Source organism: Pinus tabuliformis, chromosome 9 (genome assembly GCF_031772625.1).
Source record: "Pinus tabuliformis cultivar Carrire ecotype Pingquan chromosome 9, CPIR1, whole genome shotgun sequence".
In the NCBI taxonomy this organism is placed as follows: domain Eukaryota; kingdom Viridiplantae; phylum Streptophyta; class Pinopsida; order Pinales; family Pinaceae; genus Pinus; species Pinus tabuliformis.
Window position 1 is genome coordinate 240,059,237 of NC_142307.1, and position 15,220 is coordinate 240,074,456.

Below are 15,220 nucleotides of genomic sequence, written 5' to 3' on the forward strand. Positions count from 1 at the left end.
AAAAATTAACTTTTATCTTTTATTAAAATATTAAACGTCTAACTTTTTATAAATATATAAATTTATATAATTTAAGTATATATAATATAAATAAAAAATTAATTTTTAAAAATTGTGAAGATAAGAATAAATAAATAGAAATAAAAATGTATTATTAGAACAAGGGTTACATAGTAGTTAGTTCCTACAGCTTAGCTTAAATATAGCTTGCTTAAATATAGCTTAATGAGACAAAAAAATAACAAAGGCAAAGATTTCATGCCGAAAATAAAAGAACTAATAAAATATGATATTGTTGAAAACACCCAAATTTAAGAAATATGATTAACTAATATTGTTTATATTAACATACATATGTGTGTGTTTTTTATTTTTATTAGTATATATAATTGTTTATAATTAAATCTATTAAAATATATTTGTAATATAATAATAAGTCATTTTAAATGAAAAAATTGTAATTCATGAAAAAAGAAATAGAAAAAAAAATCAAAAAGTTCAATAAAAAGGAAATAAAATTAAAAACATAAAATTAGTAGCTAATACAAATGGAAGTTACTAAAAAAACCCAAAATAAGACTTCAACCAATCATCAACAAATAAATAAATTTAAATAATGATAAACAATAACAAAATTTGAATTCCTAATATTAAACTAGAGATAAAAGCCATAATTTTTTGATAAAAAAACAAACTAATACCTAGTCAAAAACAAAACTAAATACTTTATACCATGCTTACAAAATTATATTATATGTAAATAAAAACAACACGATAATAAATTAAAACAACATAATTATCAACATCCTGCCCAATTTCAAAATATTATTAAAAAAAATTGTATTATATGTGAATTAAGACAACAAAACTGTCAGCGCGTTCAGAAGCTACATTCCCTTGCTGCAACCAACCTCTAAGTTTTGGTAGCATTAGCTCTCCTCAACAACCATAAATCTCACTCAAAGTTCTTCCTTTGCTGCAACCAACTTCTAATTTTTGATAGCATTTCTTCTCTTCAACAAAAATAAATCCCACTCAGATAGCATTCCTTCTCTTCAACCAAAATAAATCCCACTCAGAGAAAACTTACTCAAATTGCTTTTGGTGTAACAGCAAATGGTGACTCCAACATTGAAAAGCTCCTGTCCAATGGAATAAACAAAACTCAAGTTTAGAATAAATATATCTTGCCTCTCAATGAACGCCCACAGATGTCTGAAGTCTCTTGTTACTCTGAAACAATTCAGGTGGTGGCCCTCAAAGACCTCGATGGTCCAAAAAGAAGCACCGTAGTCGAAGAAATCCGACGTGCCTGTGAGGAGGATGGTTTTTTCCAGGTACATAACCCCTTCAATCTCACTTTATCAACAATCCCCTTCTGCTCATACTTTTCATTTTCTGGTTTATCATCCCAACAAATCTTATATTATAATCTAACCTTGAGATGAACCCCAACTGTCTAGGACGATATATCTGTAATCACCTCTGTAATTTGTTATGATTTGGGTTTTTTTTTTTATCAGAGATGCATAATATTTGATCCTATTATGGTTTGCGTATAATGTTCTGATATATATTGTTGGTACCAGATAGTAAACCATGGCGTGCCAGAGACAGTTATGAAAAACATGATGGGAATCGCCAAAGAAATTCTTCGAAATGCCCGTGGAAGACCGAGCATGCCTCTACTCAGAGGACCCAAATCAGAGGGTTCGGCTTTCTACGAGCTTCAATGTTGGTACAGAAAAATTCTACAGCTGGAGGGAATATCTGACCCACCCATGTCATCCTCTGGAGGAAGTGATAGGCTCTTGGCCTGAGAAGCCCGCAGCTTGCAGGTAATCAATTACAAATTTTCATAGAACTCTTGAAATAACAGATAAGGGGTTAGCTCAATAAAAACAGATAATTTATTTTGCCTATGCCTTTGTTACAGAGATTGCAAGTAAATATGCTACAGAAGTGAGAGCACTGATTCTAAGACCGCTGGCTTCCATTTCTGAAGCTCACGTCTCACCGCTGATTACTTAAATAGAATTTTTGGAAAGCACCACCAAGGCATGGCTGTCAATTACTATCCTATGTGCCCAAACCCAGATCTCACCCTTGGTTTATCAGGCCATTCAGACGCAAGTGGCATCACTGTTCTAATGCAAGGTGATGTTAATGGCTTGCAAGTACTCAAAAATGGAAAATGGGTTTCTGTAGAACCCATAGCTAACGCCTTCTTCCTCAATTTGGGAGATCAACTGAAAGTAATTACTAAAAGCGGATCTAATATAATTTCATTCGTTCAAAAGCTTGAGCATGGAATTATTAATGGCAATGCTTTGTCAGGTAGTGAGTAATGGGAGATTCCGGAGTGCTGAGAATGGAGTAATAATGAACGCGTCCACTAGACGTCTACCAGTTGTTACTTTTTGTAACCCTTCGCGGGATGCCTTCATTTTTCCTCCAACATCCATGGTTGATGAACGACATCCGGCTCTGTACAGAGGATATGAGTTTGGAGAATTCAGGGGAGTTTTCTGGGGCCAAGAATTAAAGGGCAAGAATTCCTTGGACCATTTCAAAATCGAATATCCTAAACTGGTGAATGATTTTTTATTTTGACATTGGAGACTGATTTAGGGAAACCATGATGAACATTGTCTCTATCCACTTGAATGGCCACTGGAATTCCACACTGCACTCAATATGGGAGGAAGGCGTCATGTTTAAAAAAAATTAAAAATATTTGAACTTTTATCAAAACGTATGGATAAATATGATAAGATATAAATCAGTTGGTTTGTAATGGATTTGTGTTTTTTTATCCATTCAACTTTAAGATTAAATTTCAAAAATAGAGTTAAGTTTATCTTAATTAAGGATTTATTAATGGTAGATTTAACTGAATTCTAGATTTACTAAAAGTTGAGAGGAATCAATTCAAGGTTATAAGGAATCAATTCCTCAAGATACAAAACATTTTTTCAAGTATAAAATTTGAGAAACAGTTTGTACTTCAAAAAATTTGATCAATCTACAAACTTTTAAGATCAGATCTTTCTAGAAACTTAATAGATGTAGAATTCAAATGAGTTTATATAAGTTCTTTATAACTATGTTATGCTGATAGGTGGGGTGTCTATTTTGCAATGGTACTTCTAGAATCTTAATTTAATTATCAATAATTAGACATGTCTAATTTGGAATAGGAGTTAGAGTTAGTCTTTTCCAACGCTTCATTTCCCTATAAATTAACTATAATGAGTTGTAAGTTCACATAGTCATTAACATATACTAAATTATGGTAATTATTAATGAGTGTCATCATAGTTATGCTAAAGTGTCAGCGTCTTCTATTGCTATATAATAAAAATATTTTATATAATTTTAGATAACAATTTTGTGAGTAATATAATACTCTTATATGGTATCATAAATATAAGGAGTTGTCTATAATGCGACTTTTTGGAGATTCCGGTGACGGAATCCGGCGGAAGAAATTCAGGTTAAATCTTGATTTGTTGCAGTTAAAATGGTTTTTTAACTGCATATTTGGATTCAGCACCCTGGAAAACCCCTTGGACGCTTTCATTGTGCAGAAACTAGCTATCAAACTTGCGATTCCAATAAATTCCTGCCGGATTTCGACCGGAAAAACCCGCCAAAAAAGCTTTCAAAAAGTCGCGTTATAGACAACTGCTAAATATAATACTCTTATATGGCAACATAGTGAGATTTTGGAGTTTCATAGTTTTTAAGATCTGAAAGCTGTTTATGTTTTTTGAGGTTTCCAATTTTTTTTATTTCCAATTTAAATTTAATAGAAATTCCATGTTATGTTTAGTTGTGAATGAATGTAATCGATTTTTTTATGTTATTTTTAGTTGTGAATGAATGTAATCATTTTTTTTATGCTCAGCGGATCTAATCACAGATGTATTTCTAATTTAGATCATTTAAATCAGGGCAAGCATGATCCTTAAGGATTCGTCTGATTTACATTCTTGTACTGGCTCCATTTTTTCTCTGAAAATGCCAAGGAGGGTTGGGTACTCTCGAGGTTGTATTCTCAGGCTCCCTATCTTTTGTTCGAAAATTGAGGGTTTCTCCAAGTTCGGCCAGAAAGGAAGCCGGGCAGCCTTTAAATTCCTAGCCGCTTTTGCCAGTGTTCGACAGGGTCACAAATATTGTTGTAGTTTTTATAATTTGTTGAGCCCTTGCAACGTTTGTGGCACGAATTCAAAAAAAATTGGGCGGAATTTTTTTGGGGTGAAATTTTTTTTTTTTTTACCGTTATTCAATTGAGGCAACACTTCCGTAACTTTATTTTTAATTTTTTTTTTCTGAAAAAGAAAGATTAGAGTAAGGGCTTTATTTTTTATTTTTTTGAAAGATTTTAAGATTAAAATATTAGAAAATATATTATTTTTTAGGGACATTTTTTTTTAAAATATTAAGAGATTGTGTAAATAATGCTCATTGAGGAATGTTCATATGTTTATTTCGTTGATGTATTTGATCGGTTGATGGTTCGTGATTGGTGATTATTCGTGATTTGTCGATGGTGGGTGATTATGAAAAGCTTATTAATGAGGTTTTATAGTAATTTTATTGTGAGAAGAGAATGCAACTTTTAAGAATAGATTGCAAACTTCAATAACTCCAAAATTCAAGAAGGTTCAATATTTGGAATCAACTATGGGCACATATTTTTAGATGCTTGAAGAGTAATTTCACTAGAAGATTGACCTCCTCGATGACTTGGAGAAGGAAGTTGATTCTTTCTCTAACTCAAAAACTAAAAATTTGAAGAAGAAATTTTGCATGCTTGAAGAGCTATGAGTTATGGAGATTAGTTGTTTAAAAGAATCAATGTTGGAACAATATCAATTTTTGGAACAAGATTACGATACATTGTCTCAACAATTGATTGAGAAGAATGAGGTTATTCAAAAATTGCAAGAGTCTAAGGAGTAGCTTGAATTGGAAGTTAGTCATCTTCAAAATGTTGAGATCGAGAGAGTTGGTGTTGAGTTTCCATGCTCACCTTCTTCCACATTCGATGGTGTTGATTGTCAGAAACTTGATGTTGATGATCATGACTCATCACATGCTTTTGTAGCACCCAATTTTGAAAAACATACCACTGGTATTGGGTCTCAATTGCTGAGCAAAATGGGATATACTAGAGGACTTGGGAAGAATGGACAAGGCGTCGTTGTTCCTATTAACGCTAGAGTGCACGCATCAAGAGCTGGTCTTGGATACGATCCTGTGCTTCCTCATCATCTACATCGAGCTCTGTTGAGACTAGAGAGGTGTCATTTTTTGTTAAAGAAATTCAGACTAACATAATGAAATAAAATGCTCCTACTGATTGGGATAAATAGATTGATGACATGACTCCAAATGTCATTCCAAACGATAGCGTTTTTGCACTCAACTTTATGGCCACAAAAGCAAAAATTGAACCATCTCCACATCCTTATTAGAGGAAATTATCCAAGCATCAATATTCCTGATCACATAGTAGTCCTGCATCCAAATTGTTACAGAAGATATGTGAGAGAATGAGTCATGGACTAGTGCTAACCATCAAGATTGTTTGTGGGTGGATCGATGGATGGTCATGGCATCATTTGAACCAATTTTTGCATAATTCATATCATTGTATTATATCAATTATGTAGCCATATTGATGTCCTCTTATTCGTTGTTGATTTCCATTGTTCCCTTAGTTGTGTTTTAGTATGGGGAATTTGTTGACAACGAAGAGTAGTGATTCTTGCTCCTTCCACAATTGTGTTTTATGGGTGCAGTTAGATGGTGACAAATATTGTTGTCATTGCTTTGTTGACTGTTGGCATTTTTTTGTTTGAATAGTGTGATGGTGACAATGTTCAAATAACTTTAGGAATGTTGTTGTATGACATTTGAGTTGAGTTTGCTATATTTATAGGCCTTGTTGTTTGTTTGTTGGTTGATGGTTTTGATTTTGTTTCAAGCCTTTGTCCTAGTTCTCTATCAGCGCCTATTTTATCTGAATATTTTTTGGGGAAGTTAATAGTGTTTTCCACCTTTGTGCCTCTGCACCATTCCTACATCAAAGATTGACTGACCTCATTGAGGTTTCATGGCTTTCATCTCCAAAGTTTTGGTATTTCAACATTTCATACTTCTTGATTAAAGTTGACATCTATTCTTGTCATTCAAGGGATTTTTATGAGATCTACAGTTTTAGCTCCATGCCTTTTTTAGCACTAACATCTTTCTCTCTTTTGGGGGTAGTTCCTACGATTTTTTCTCTCTTTCTCCTCTTATGAGAGGTTGTACATGGGTACCTAAGCAAGCCTTGTTTTCGGGACCCATTCTTTATTTTCTTTCTTCTTTAGTTACTCTCTATGTTTCACTGAAGGGGAGGGGGGAGGAGGATAGTGTTGTTAGAGTTGGTCTTTTCCAACTCTTCAATAATTCCTTATGAGCTAGTTATGGTGAGTTGTAAGATCACATAGGGACTTTCATATGCCTAGTTGTCATAGATATTCCTAACCAACAATGGGCCTTCTCCATTGCTATATGATAGAGTCCTTCTATGTACTTTTACATGACAATTTTGTGATTCAGAGAATTCTCTTTTAATAAGGATTTTAGAATTTTAATTTAATTATCAAGTATTACTCGCATGTCTATTTTGGAACAGGGATTTCAAAATTTCAATTTAATCATTAATTATGAGGCGGGTGGTAGGGATTTAACCTCCACTTAATATTTTAGAATTTTCCATGTAGTCACAAATCAAAGGTTGATATATTTATCTTAAAAGCAGTTGTGCCCTTTTTTCTCTTATAATTGAATTGCTTAATTAAACAAATCATATGAGCATGTGCCATGTGAACATGGGTTATGGTTTTTTGGGCATGTGCTATTAGTAAGCCATGGTATTAGCCCATGATAAGAATTTAGATGGTAAAGTGGGAACATGTTTTTCTAAATGTATTTATGTTTAACTCATATATATTTTTTTAAATTAATAATAATAACAAGAGCCATGGTGTAGAAATTTAGTTTCTCTTTTGTATATATGTATTTGTTGCATGTTGTTTTAGTTTGTTTAGTTGAATTTATATGATATTGATGTCCTTCTGCATGTGGTCAAAGAGATTTGTATTTCAAAACTCATTCTAAAATCTAAAAGCATAATAAAACCAAGTTTATATTTTACAATAAATTATATTTGAATGTTTATAATAACTCTAATTGTTGAGCATCTAAATACAATTACAAAACTTAAATCCCTATCTAAAAGAAATTGGGTTATTTGGCTTCTAGCTCTAAAGGGATAAGAAAGTCGAATTTATGATCTCCTCAATTTCAAGAAAGATATTTTACCTCATCCTCATCAATTAAATCAATTATATTTAAAGTTAAAAATATTTTACATCTAGTTCAACCCTCAAGTGAAATAAATAAGCTATATTACTTAAAATTACCAATTTAATCTTTGTGCTAAGCACAAGCCACACTTGTTGACTCGAAATGTCGACCATAAATATTTTGATGTGAGTAATCCAGAAATGCTAGAACAAAAAAAAACTTAAGCTCTAGTTGATTCATATCCCGAGAAAGTTGGTTGCTTCAACTAAGTGAGCCAATAATGGTAGTGAAGCTTATTAGCACAATGGGCATAGACCAACATATTCTCACATATTCTGAGCTCTAAAATTACAAAATTATCTTAAATGAGACTTACAAAATTACCTTAAATGATGCCACAATTTGTTCCATTTATAACCATGTTCAATTTGTTCCATTTAAGATTATTTTCTAAACTTTAAAATTAAGAATATATTTAAAATAAATTTAAATATTCAAATAAATATAATTTTTTAACATTTCTAATATCTAAATTGGAAACAAAATAAAATCAATATCCCATAAAAAGTTATCAATTAATAATCTTAAGATTAATGAAAGGAACCACCAAGTAGTTTATATATGTCAACTACTTGGTGGTTCCTTTCATTAATATTAAAATTATTACATGATCATCCCATTACCTATATATTCTCTCAACCTGACCATTGGGAAATTGGGTTTGTTGACCATCTTTTCACTTAGTATCAAGTCCAAAATTTACGAGTCCTCAAAAATTTCAAAGCCACAAAAGTGAAAATATCATCAGGAGTCTAACATATGGAATTCAACCTTATATAGATTATAGATTTAGACATGTAAATACAAAAAATACTAATCGAAAGAGTCAACTAGTGTCGGATCCTTGGCACTTGAGCCTGAAGGAGTTGAGGGTGCGATATAGGGAATGTGGCTCTCTATTATAGCCAACATGTTGTCTAGTTGTGGCATGTGAGATATCATATTATGTTGTTCCCTCTTTACATATGCCATGTTGACAAGGATGTTGTGCTGATGCGTCTGCCTCTTTGTCAAGATTCTCGCCATCAGGGATTTAATTTTATAGTAAAAAGAAAGATTTGAATGTACATCATATGCCTGCCTCTAGTGTGGCCAGATTCAATTACTAAATCTCCAAATTTATCTACCAGCTTTGTGTTGTATAGAGATCTCCTCTCTCTAGAGGCCAACTCTTCCAATATTTGTCTATGATTCAAAGATTCCACTCATGTGGTGGCATAATACCTACTCTCTATTTCTTTTCCTTGGGCTTGGTAGCTTGATCTTAGACCCAGGCCTCACTATCATTGCTTATGCCACAACGACAACACGAGCTTTGTCTTGCCATATTCTGGTGTCAGTCACCCTTATCTTTTGTAAGATTTAACCAACTTCTGTTCCTATCACGACTCTGAGGTTTAGACATCCTTCTCCCTGACACAAAAATTATAATATGTCTATGATGTTTTATAGTGCCCTTCCTATACTGCAGAAAACTTGCTAACTCTGGATGACAAGAGTAAGCAACATTAAATTCATGCTCAATAGCATTGGGTTTCACCTGTAGCATACTATTTCTCCAAGCATATTTAGTTGGCCACTAGGCCCCTTTATTTAAAAAAAAATGACCGAGGAAAATCATAAACAAAAGATATCAGAAGCCCTAGAACATGAAGTGACATGTTTTCCCCCTCCCAGGGGCTAACATGCGATTATAGTTTGTAAGACAATCAAGTACAAATTGACCCATACAAAACCAAACTCCCAAACGATGGACTCTCCCTCAAACTGGAGACCACTCATATTACCATATTCGAGATGATGATTTTAGTAGATCCATTTGATAGTGCCAAATGATCAAGGGGCCAAGTAAAATCGACTCGCTCCTAATCTAAGGCCAAGGAGATGAAGCCTCACCCTAAATCATGGAAAACCATCATGTCCCAAGAGCTTCTCTAAAGAAATGTCTAGCACTATGAGGAGTATTTTCACACCCATAAAAGAAATCACATTCACATTTTCCTTCAAAGCAAGTAATATGTAGAAGAAACGAATCACCCCTTGCCTAATCCACCACTTAAATATGGAGTCTAGAGGTTGGAAGGAAAATTTTGAACCCGCGGTATGCTAAGCAATATGACATAATAAAAAACCATTTAAAGTACACAAAAATCAACTTGAAATTGAGACTAACATATTACAAATAAGACACAAGGGTCCTTCATCAATAGTTTCAAAAGGATCAAAGATAACATACCCACAATAGTGCATGCAACTATGGCTTTCATAGTTTCCTCGTTCTAGCTTTGGCATAGTGATTGGAAGACAAACTCTGTAGTCATGTTGTTGTACCTTTGTAGACAATTCTAGGTTAGGAATGATGACAAAGCATCTAAAATGTTTTGTTGGTTTTTATTTATTTTTGGATGACCAAAGGTCTAAACTATTTGAATAGGCAAAATTCTTAATTACTTATGATTAAATAGAAGAGTTGATTCTTCACCTCTAAAACAATAATTTAGCTTTGATTTAGATGTGTAAGGCTGAAACTTTAGAAACTATATGATTTGTTAAACATCAAAAAAATATCTAACCATCATATACAGTGGATGCGTGTAAAATAATTTTACAACCAAACAATAAATGTTAAGAAACTTAAGGGAAGATGACAATTTATTGATGTAGAGGATTTAAATCAAATAGATAGTTTAATTAACTAATATTTGTAATAGATTATAACTTCATGGGGGATTTCAGACAAATTGAAACTCAATATTATCTTACCCAGAGCTCCCATAAACTTCAAAACATATGCAGATAAAACATAGTGAAAATAATAAGAAAGAAAGAATTATAGGAACACAATTTGTTTTGAAAGGAATAAAAAATAACTTTGAAGGATACAAGTCTTCTCGACAGTCTTTCAAAATGGTTCAACCATTTATAAGTCTTATTTCTAAGTACTTATAGAAAAAGATGACATCTAAGATTGGATTCAAAACTAGATATAATTACAAAAAAAATTGTTTTGAAAACACAAATATTTCTAAATATAGAGGAAACACAAGAAAATAAAACTGCTTTGAGGCTGTTGATGATTGAGTCCAAAAAAGTTGTTGTTTTGTTTTTCTTTGTCTGATTATCTGTCCACTTCTTCCTTTAAACCTGCCTATTGTTGCTAAAAGCTTGAAAATTACTGCTGTAAAACCTGTTTGCTAATTTAATCAATGAGTAAACATATTTTATCCCATATTTCCTCATCTGGAACGATGGCTTTGATTAACTTTTTGTAAGTCTCATCGACTTCAGTGTACTTATAAAAAGTGGGTTTGACTACAAACAGATGTTTGATTTCATGCAGAATCAACAAATCATAAGTCAAACCCTCAATGGAAGCCTTCCCTGTAATAGTCACTCTGATCTTGGAAAATTTTGCTTTGTCTCTAGATATTGAGTACAACCTTCGCTGATATTCTTCAAGAATAATCAGCTTATCTCCAATTCCCCTTAAACTTGACAGTCCCTTTTGATGTAGCACATTAAATTTTATGTGAAAGTTTTGGATGCTCACTTCTAAATTGTGGCATTTGTTTTCAAGTTGCAACATTAAATTCCTTTTGATGTGAATCTTTCTAACCTCCAGAATTGCTTTAATTCTATCATATATGTCATATTATTCAATCTCATCTTCTTTTTTTTTAATTCAAAATCTTGACTAATGTTGTTGCATCTCCTGGTTTTTTACCCATTTCTTTCTTAACTTCTTCTCTTAATTCCTTTGATTTTTCTAATAATGCTTCTCGTTCAAACATAATTTTAATTCATCACCACAAATGTCATGGATTCATTTATGTATTTCCATATATTTGGCCTATGCAAGTGTTTGAGAAAATGCTGATTCATTTTCTGAAGTTTCTATTCTTTGAGTCAACCTGTGACTCTTTTCGATTTCTGCCACATATGCATTGTCAATCTTAATTTTCTGTTCTTGGAGGTTGTGAATTTATGATTTCAATTTCCTAATTTCTTGTCCCTTTAATGATAGACCTCCCATGGCCTTAGCTAGATCAATTATTGAATCAATGGACTATATCTCTTACGTTGTAGTAGTTGTTGAAGTGGAAGCCCCTGCTATTGAAATACCTACAATTGGAATTGCTGCTAAAGGAATAGTTGTTACTTGAGTTACTTATTGTTCTATCTCCTATAACAAAGTTTCTAATTCTATATCGATCTTTTATATCTGTGTGTTCTGTTCAATTATAATTTCGAACATGTCCTCTTTTTCTTTCTCTAGTTGTCCAATCTCTTTAGTATGAGGATCTTCAGTAATAGGAATTTTTAATTGTTTTCTCAATGCACGAATGTCAGCAATTTTCCTCTTAATCATTTCCTCAACAACTTTAACATTTATGGGATCATATCCCAATTTAATTACTAGATCCTCCAAATATTTTATCTTAGTATCCTTTGCTAGAGAATAAATATTTTCCATCTCTAGCTCAGACTGAATATTACTTAATGAAACTACAACTTAGGTTTTTTCGTGGTTGAATTGGTTAAAGTTGAATAGATCTTTTTTTCATCTTGTTTATGTAAATCAATCTAATCAATAGGATGAATATCTTTTATATCAAAGGAAAAGATTGATTTCTTATAGGCTTCAACAGTCTTGGGAAATCAGATTTTAGGTTCAAGGAATGCCATTTGCATCAGCCCTTTTTCAGTATTAAAGGAAAAAAGTAATCTATGTTGAGAAGCTGAAGTTTGTTTCCAGAATTTTGCGTAAGTGGTAGCCTTCAATGCTTCATTTTTCCTTTTGATTTCCTTGTACCTAGAAACAATGCTTGTTTCAATCTGACCATGGACTAGTTCTCCTATTTGGGATGTTTACAATGGTTCTTGAGAAGCAGAAGATGTTGGTGACCATGTGGAAATTTCTTCAATTCGAGGAAAGGTAGTAACATGAGGGAATGTTAGAACCAGTGTAGTCTGCATGCTTTCTTTTGGAAAGGAATCCTCAAGAGGATTCTTTTTCTTCTTCTTGTACATCACAAACTTTGTTTGCTGAATTTCTATAACTGAAGGGGAAATAGTTTCCCTTACTCTCTTTACATGTTTTTCTTGGGGAATTGGAGTATGAGATGTTGTAGGAGTAAAACTCTTCTCTTCTTCTTCCTGTAATGTGTTCTCTTTCCACTCCTCCTGATTCATATACTACTCAATCTCTGGTCTAGGAGTATGAGCATAAGGAGTAGTTTTATGTTCTACCCTTAGCTTGGAAATGATCCCCAAGGGATCATAAGACCAGGAAAAACTCAGTTTAAATTTCATTTCCTTTAGGAGAAGATCTACCTCCTTTGTTGTTGTTCTAGCATTACAGATGAAAGGTCCAACTTAAGTTTTGATCTTAAATTGGGACTTTTTCTCAGCTGACACAAAGTGCAACTCATCCATATTTATCATCTGCCTAATGTATTCTAGTGCAAAAATTTTGATAGGTACAAACTTTGGCAACCTATATGGAGGAAGCTCACAACCATACACTCTAATCTTTGTATAGTTTTGGTATAGATACCAATCTCCTGTCTTTGTTTGTTCACTAAGATGAAGAATCCTTTTAATTTCAGGAGAAATTCTAGGGATTAGATCACTATTAAGTAAACAAGTGTTACACGACATTTTGTAACTGTCCCTGTACTCCCCATTCCTTGACCTTGGAGGACCTCTACAGTGAATCCCACATGCTTTCCCTTCATGAAGAAACTCCCATTATGTCCCTCTTCATGAGCAGATCAGTTCCCTTTCGCACCATTTCCCCTGAAACTTATGTTTTGCCTAGTTTACAAGACCAATGGTAATGGCCTTTGTCTCCCCCACATCAATGTGTAGAGACTAGCACTATCCCCAGCACCGACCGAAGTGACTGAGTTGTGTTCCAGTCACGCTGGTCCTTTTATGGAAAGATTTTAAATTAGGTGCCGAAGCTTCCAGCTCTAGAAGCTTCATAACGGAAGTCTGGTAAATGGTTTGGCTGGATGGGGTCGAAGATGTCAGTTTGGGTTCATTTCCCCTATAATTATGGAACTACCTCAAGGGATAAGACCTTCTCCCATGAGAAGAGGATCCATCTCCCATCCATTCATCCTATATAAACCTCCCTTTTTTCCAATCACAAGCTAGTGTTAGTGATATAGTGTTAATGTTGGTGTGCTAGTGCTATTTTGGTTTGGAGTAAACAACAAGCTATTCATAATTGTAGCTATCTAGTCATGTGAGGGGGAAGTGTGATTTGGTTTGGAGTGAATCCTAAAAGGGAAGAGCCTTAAAACTACTGTGGATTGAGGCCATCATGGAATGCTAGCATAAGTGTGTGGGAACCTAGTCTTATCAGAGGAGGACTGCAACTTTAAGACAAATGGTTGTAATCTCTCTTTGATATTAATATATGCAACTATCTATTGATTTGCTACATGATTTGTAATCTTACATATTCATGGCTTAATGTTTCTTGACTTGTTAAGTAGGTTGAATTACAATTTGTTTATTATCACGGTTGTTGTTTGTTGTTGTTTACTTGTTTCAAGTGCTTGAAGAAGGAAGTGAGAGATAGCTGGAGTGAGAAATCAAGGACATCATCAAACGGGATAAGCGTACCAAGAGGTAGGCCCTCTTGATTAGTTCTAACCTAAGGAAATCTTCCATAGAATGTTCTTGTTGTGGCTAGGCCCATTATTGGGCTAGAGGAATTCCTTTGTGTTCGCACTTATAATTTTACTTCACCATAGATTGGAGACTCCACTGGGGATCCATCCTTTTGTTTGTCTTAGATTTCATGAGAAATTTTCTAGTTCCACTTTTCCCCTTTGGTTCTGTTTCTTTTCTCCTAGTTACTAGCCTGAGTTTGAAATTCATAGTCACAAATCTGGTCCCTGTTTCAATTTTTTTTCTTGGCTCCCTCGATCAGCACGCTTAATCCATTGATAGTCATGCTGATCAGTGTGATATGCTGAGAAACATTCGTGCCGACCAGCCTCTGGCGCTTGTTGTCAGTTAGGCAGTCGCGTCGATGCATGTAAGTGAAGAATAGGCTTTGTCCCCAATCTTGTCCAATGTGTTTTGCTCTCATTATTTCGACCCTATAAGCCTTTTAGACCATTTTCTCCCTGACTAGAGAGCTTTATTTAGCTTGGTTTGTGTACTTTCTTGGTTTAGATCACCCTCTGATGTGTTACTTCTGGCCCTGTGTGAAGTTCCTTTTTATTTTTTCTTTGAATCCCTTGATCAACATTATTTTTGGCCACACAGTTGCGCCGATCAGGCCATCAACACTGGTTTTAGATTGAAAGTCATGCCAGTGATGCCGATCGGTGCTACTTTTGGCTCAAAAGTCGCTCTAGTCTCTGAGTTAAGAAAAAATCAGAATTTCTCCCATTCCAGTGCCAGTGTGTCTTGACCCTCAGACTCTCTTCTTCCTCCCAGAAGTGACTAGGATGCTTTGTTTGCTTCATTTTCAATTGGATGAATGAAAGAGTCTTGTTTTCTCTCTTATTTTGAGTGTCTCTTTTCTCATTCCGAGCATAAATTACATTTCTTTGTTTGTCAATTGAAAGATTTGGGTGTTTGGTTTGTATGATTCAGGGAAGAAGTCACTTTTAATTTCATTCATCATGCTTTGGATTTGATTGATGCTTCTTTGTTTGGAACTGTGAAATTTTCATTAAAGTGATTTATGTGAAATGTTCATTTTGCATGGAACATCATTCTTGTTTACTTAAGAGAAAATATTGCATAGTAGTTTCATTAAGAAGCTAGA

General features: G+C 33.7%; 1 protein-coding gene across 1 annotated transcript; it reads left to right on the top strand.

Annotated features, from left to right (window-relative positions):
* Window positions 1-1,211: 1,211 nt before the first annotated feature.
* LOC149148073 (protein DMR6-LIKE OXYGENASE 2-like) lies at window positions 1,212-2,613 on the top strand. The gene is made up of 4 exons (XM_089442062.1): window positions 1,212-1,337; window positions 1,590-1,738; window positions 2,006-2,255; window positions 2,338-2,613. The coding sequence occupies exons 1-4, from the start codon at window positions 1,212-1,214 to the stop codon at window positions 2,611-2,613; spliced, it is 801 nt and encodes a 266-aa protein (XP_089298188.1).
* Window positions 2,614-15,220: the final 12,607 nt, after the last annotated feature.

Bases quoted from the DNA above. Each gene is read 5' to 3' on its own strand.
- LOC149148073 (XM_089442062.1), top strand. From the start codon at position 1,212: ATGTCTGAAGTCTCTTGTTACTCTGAAACAATTCAGGTGGTGGCCCTC. The intron at 1,338-1,589 runs GTACATAACCCC...TGTTGGTACCAG, and splicing joins AGGAGGATGGTTTTTTCCAG to ATAGTAAACCATGGCGTGCC. The intron at 2,256-2,337 runs GTAATTACTAAA...ATGCTTTGTCAG, and splicing joins ATTTGGGAGATCAACTGAAA to GTAGTGAGTAATGGGAGATT.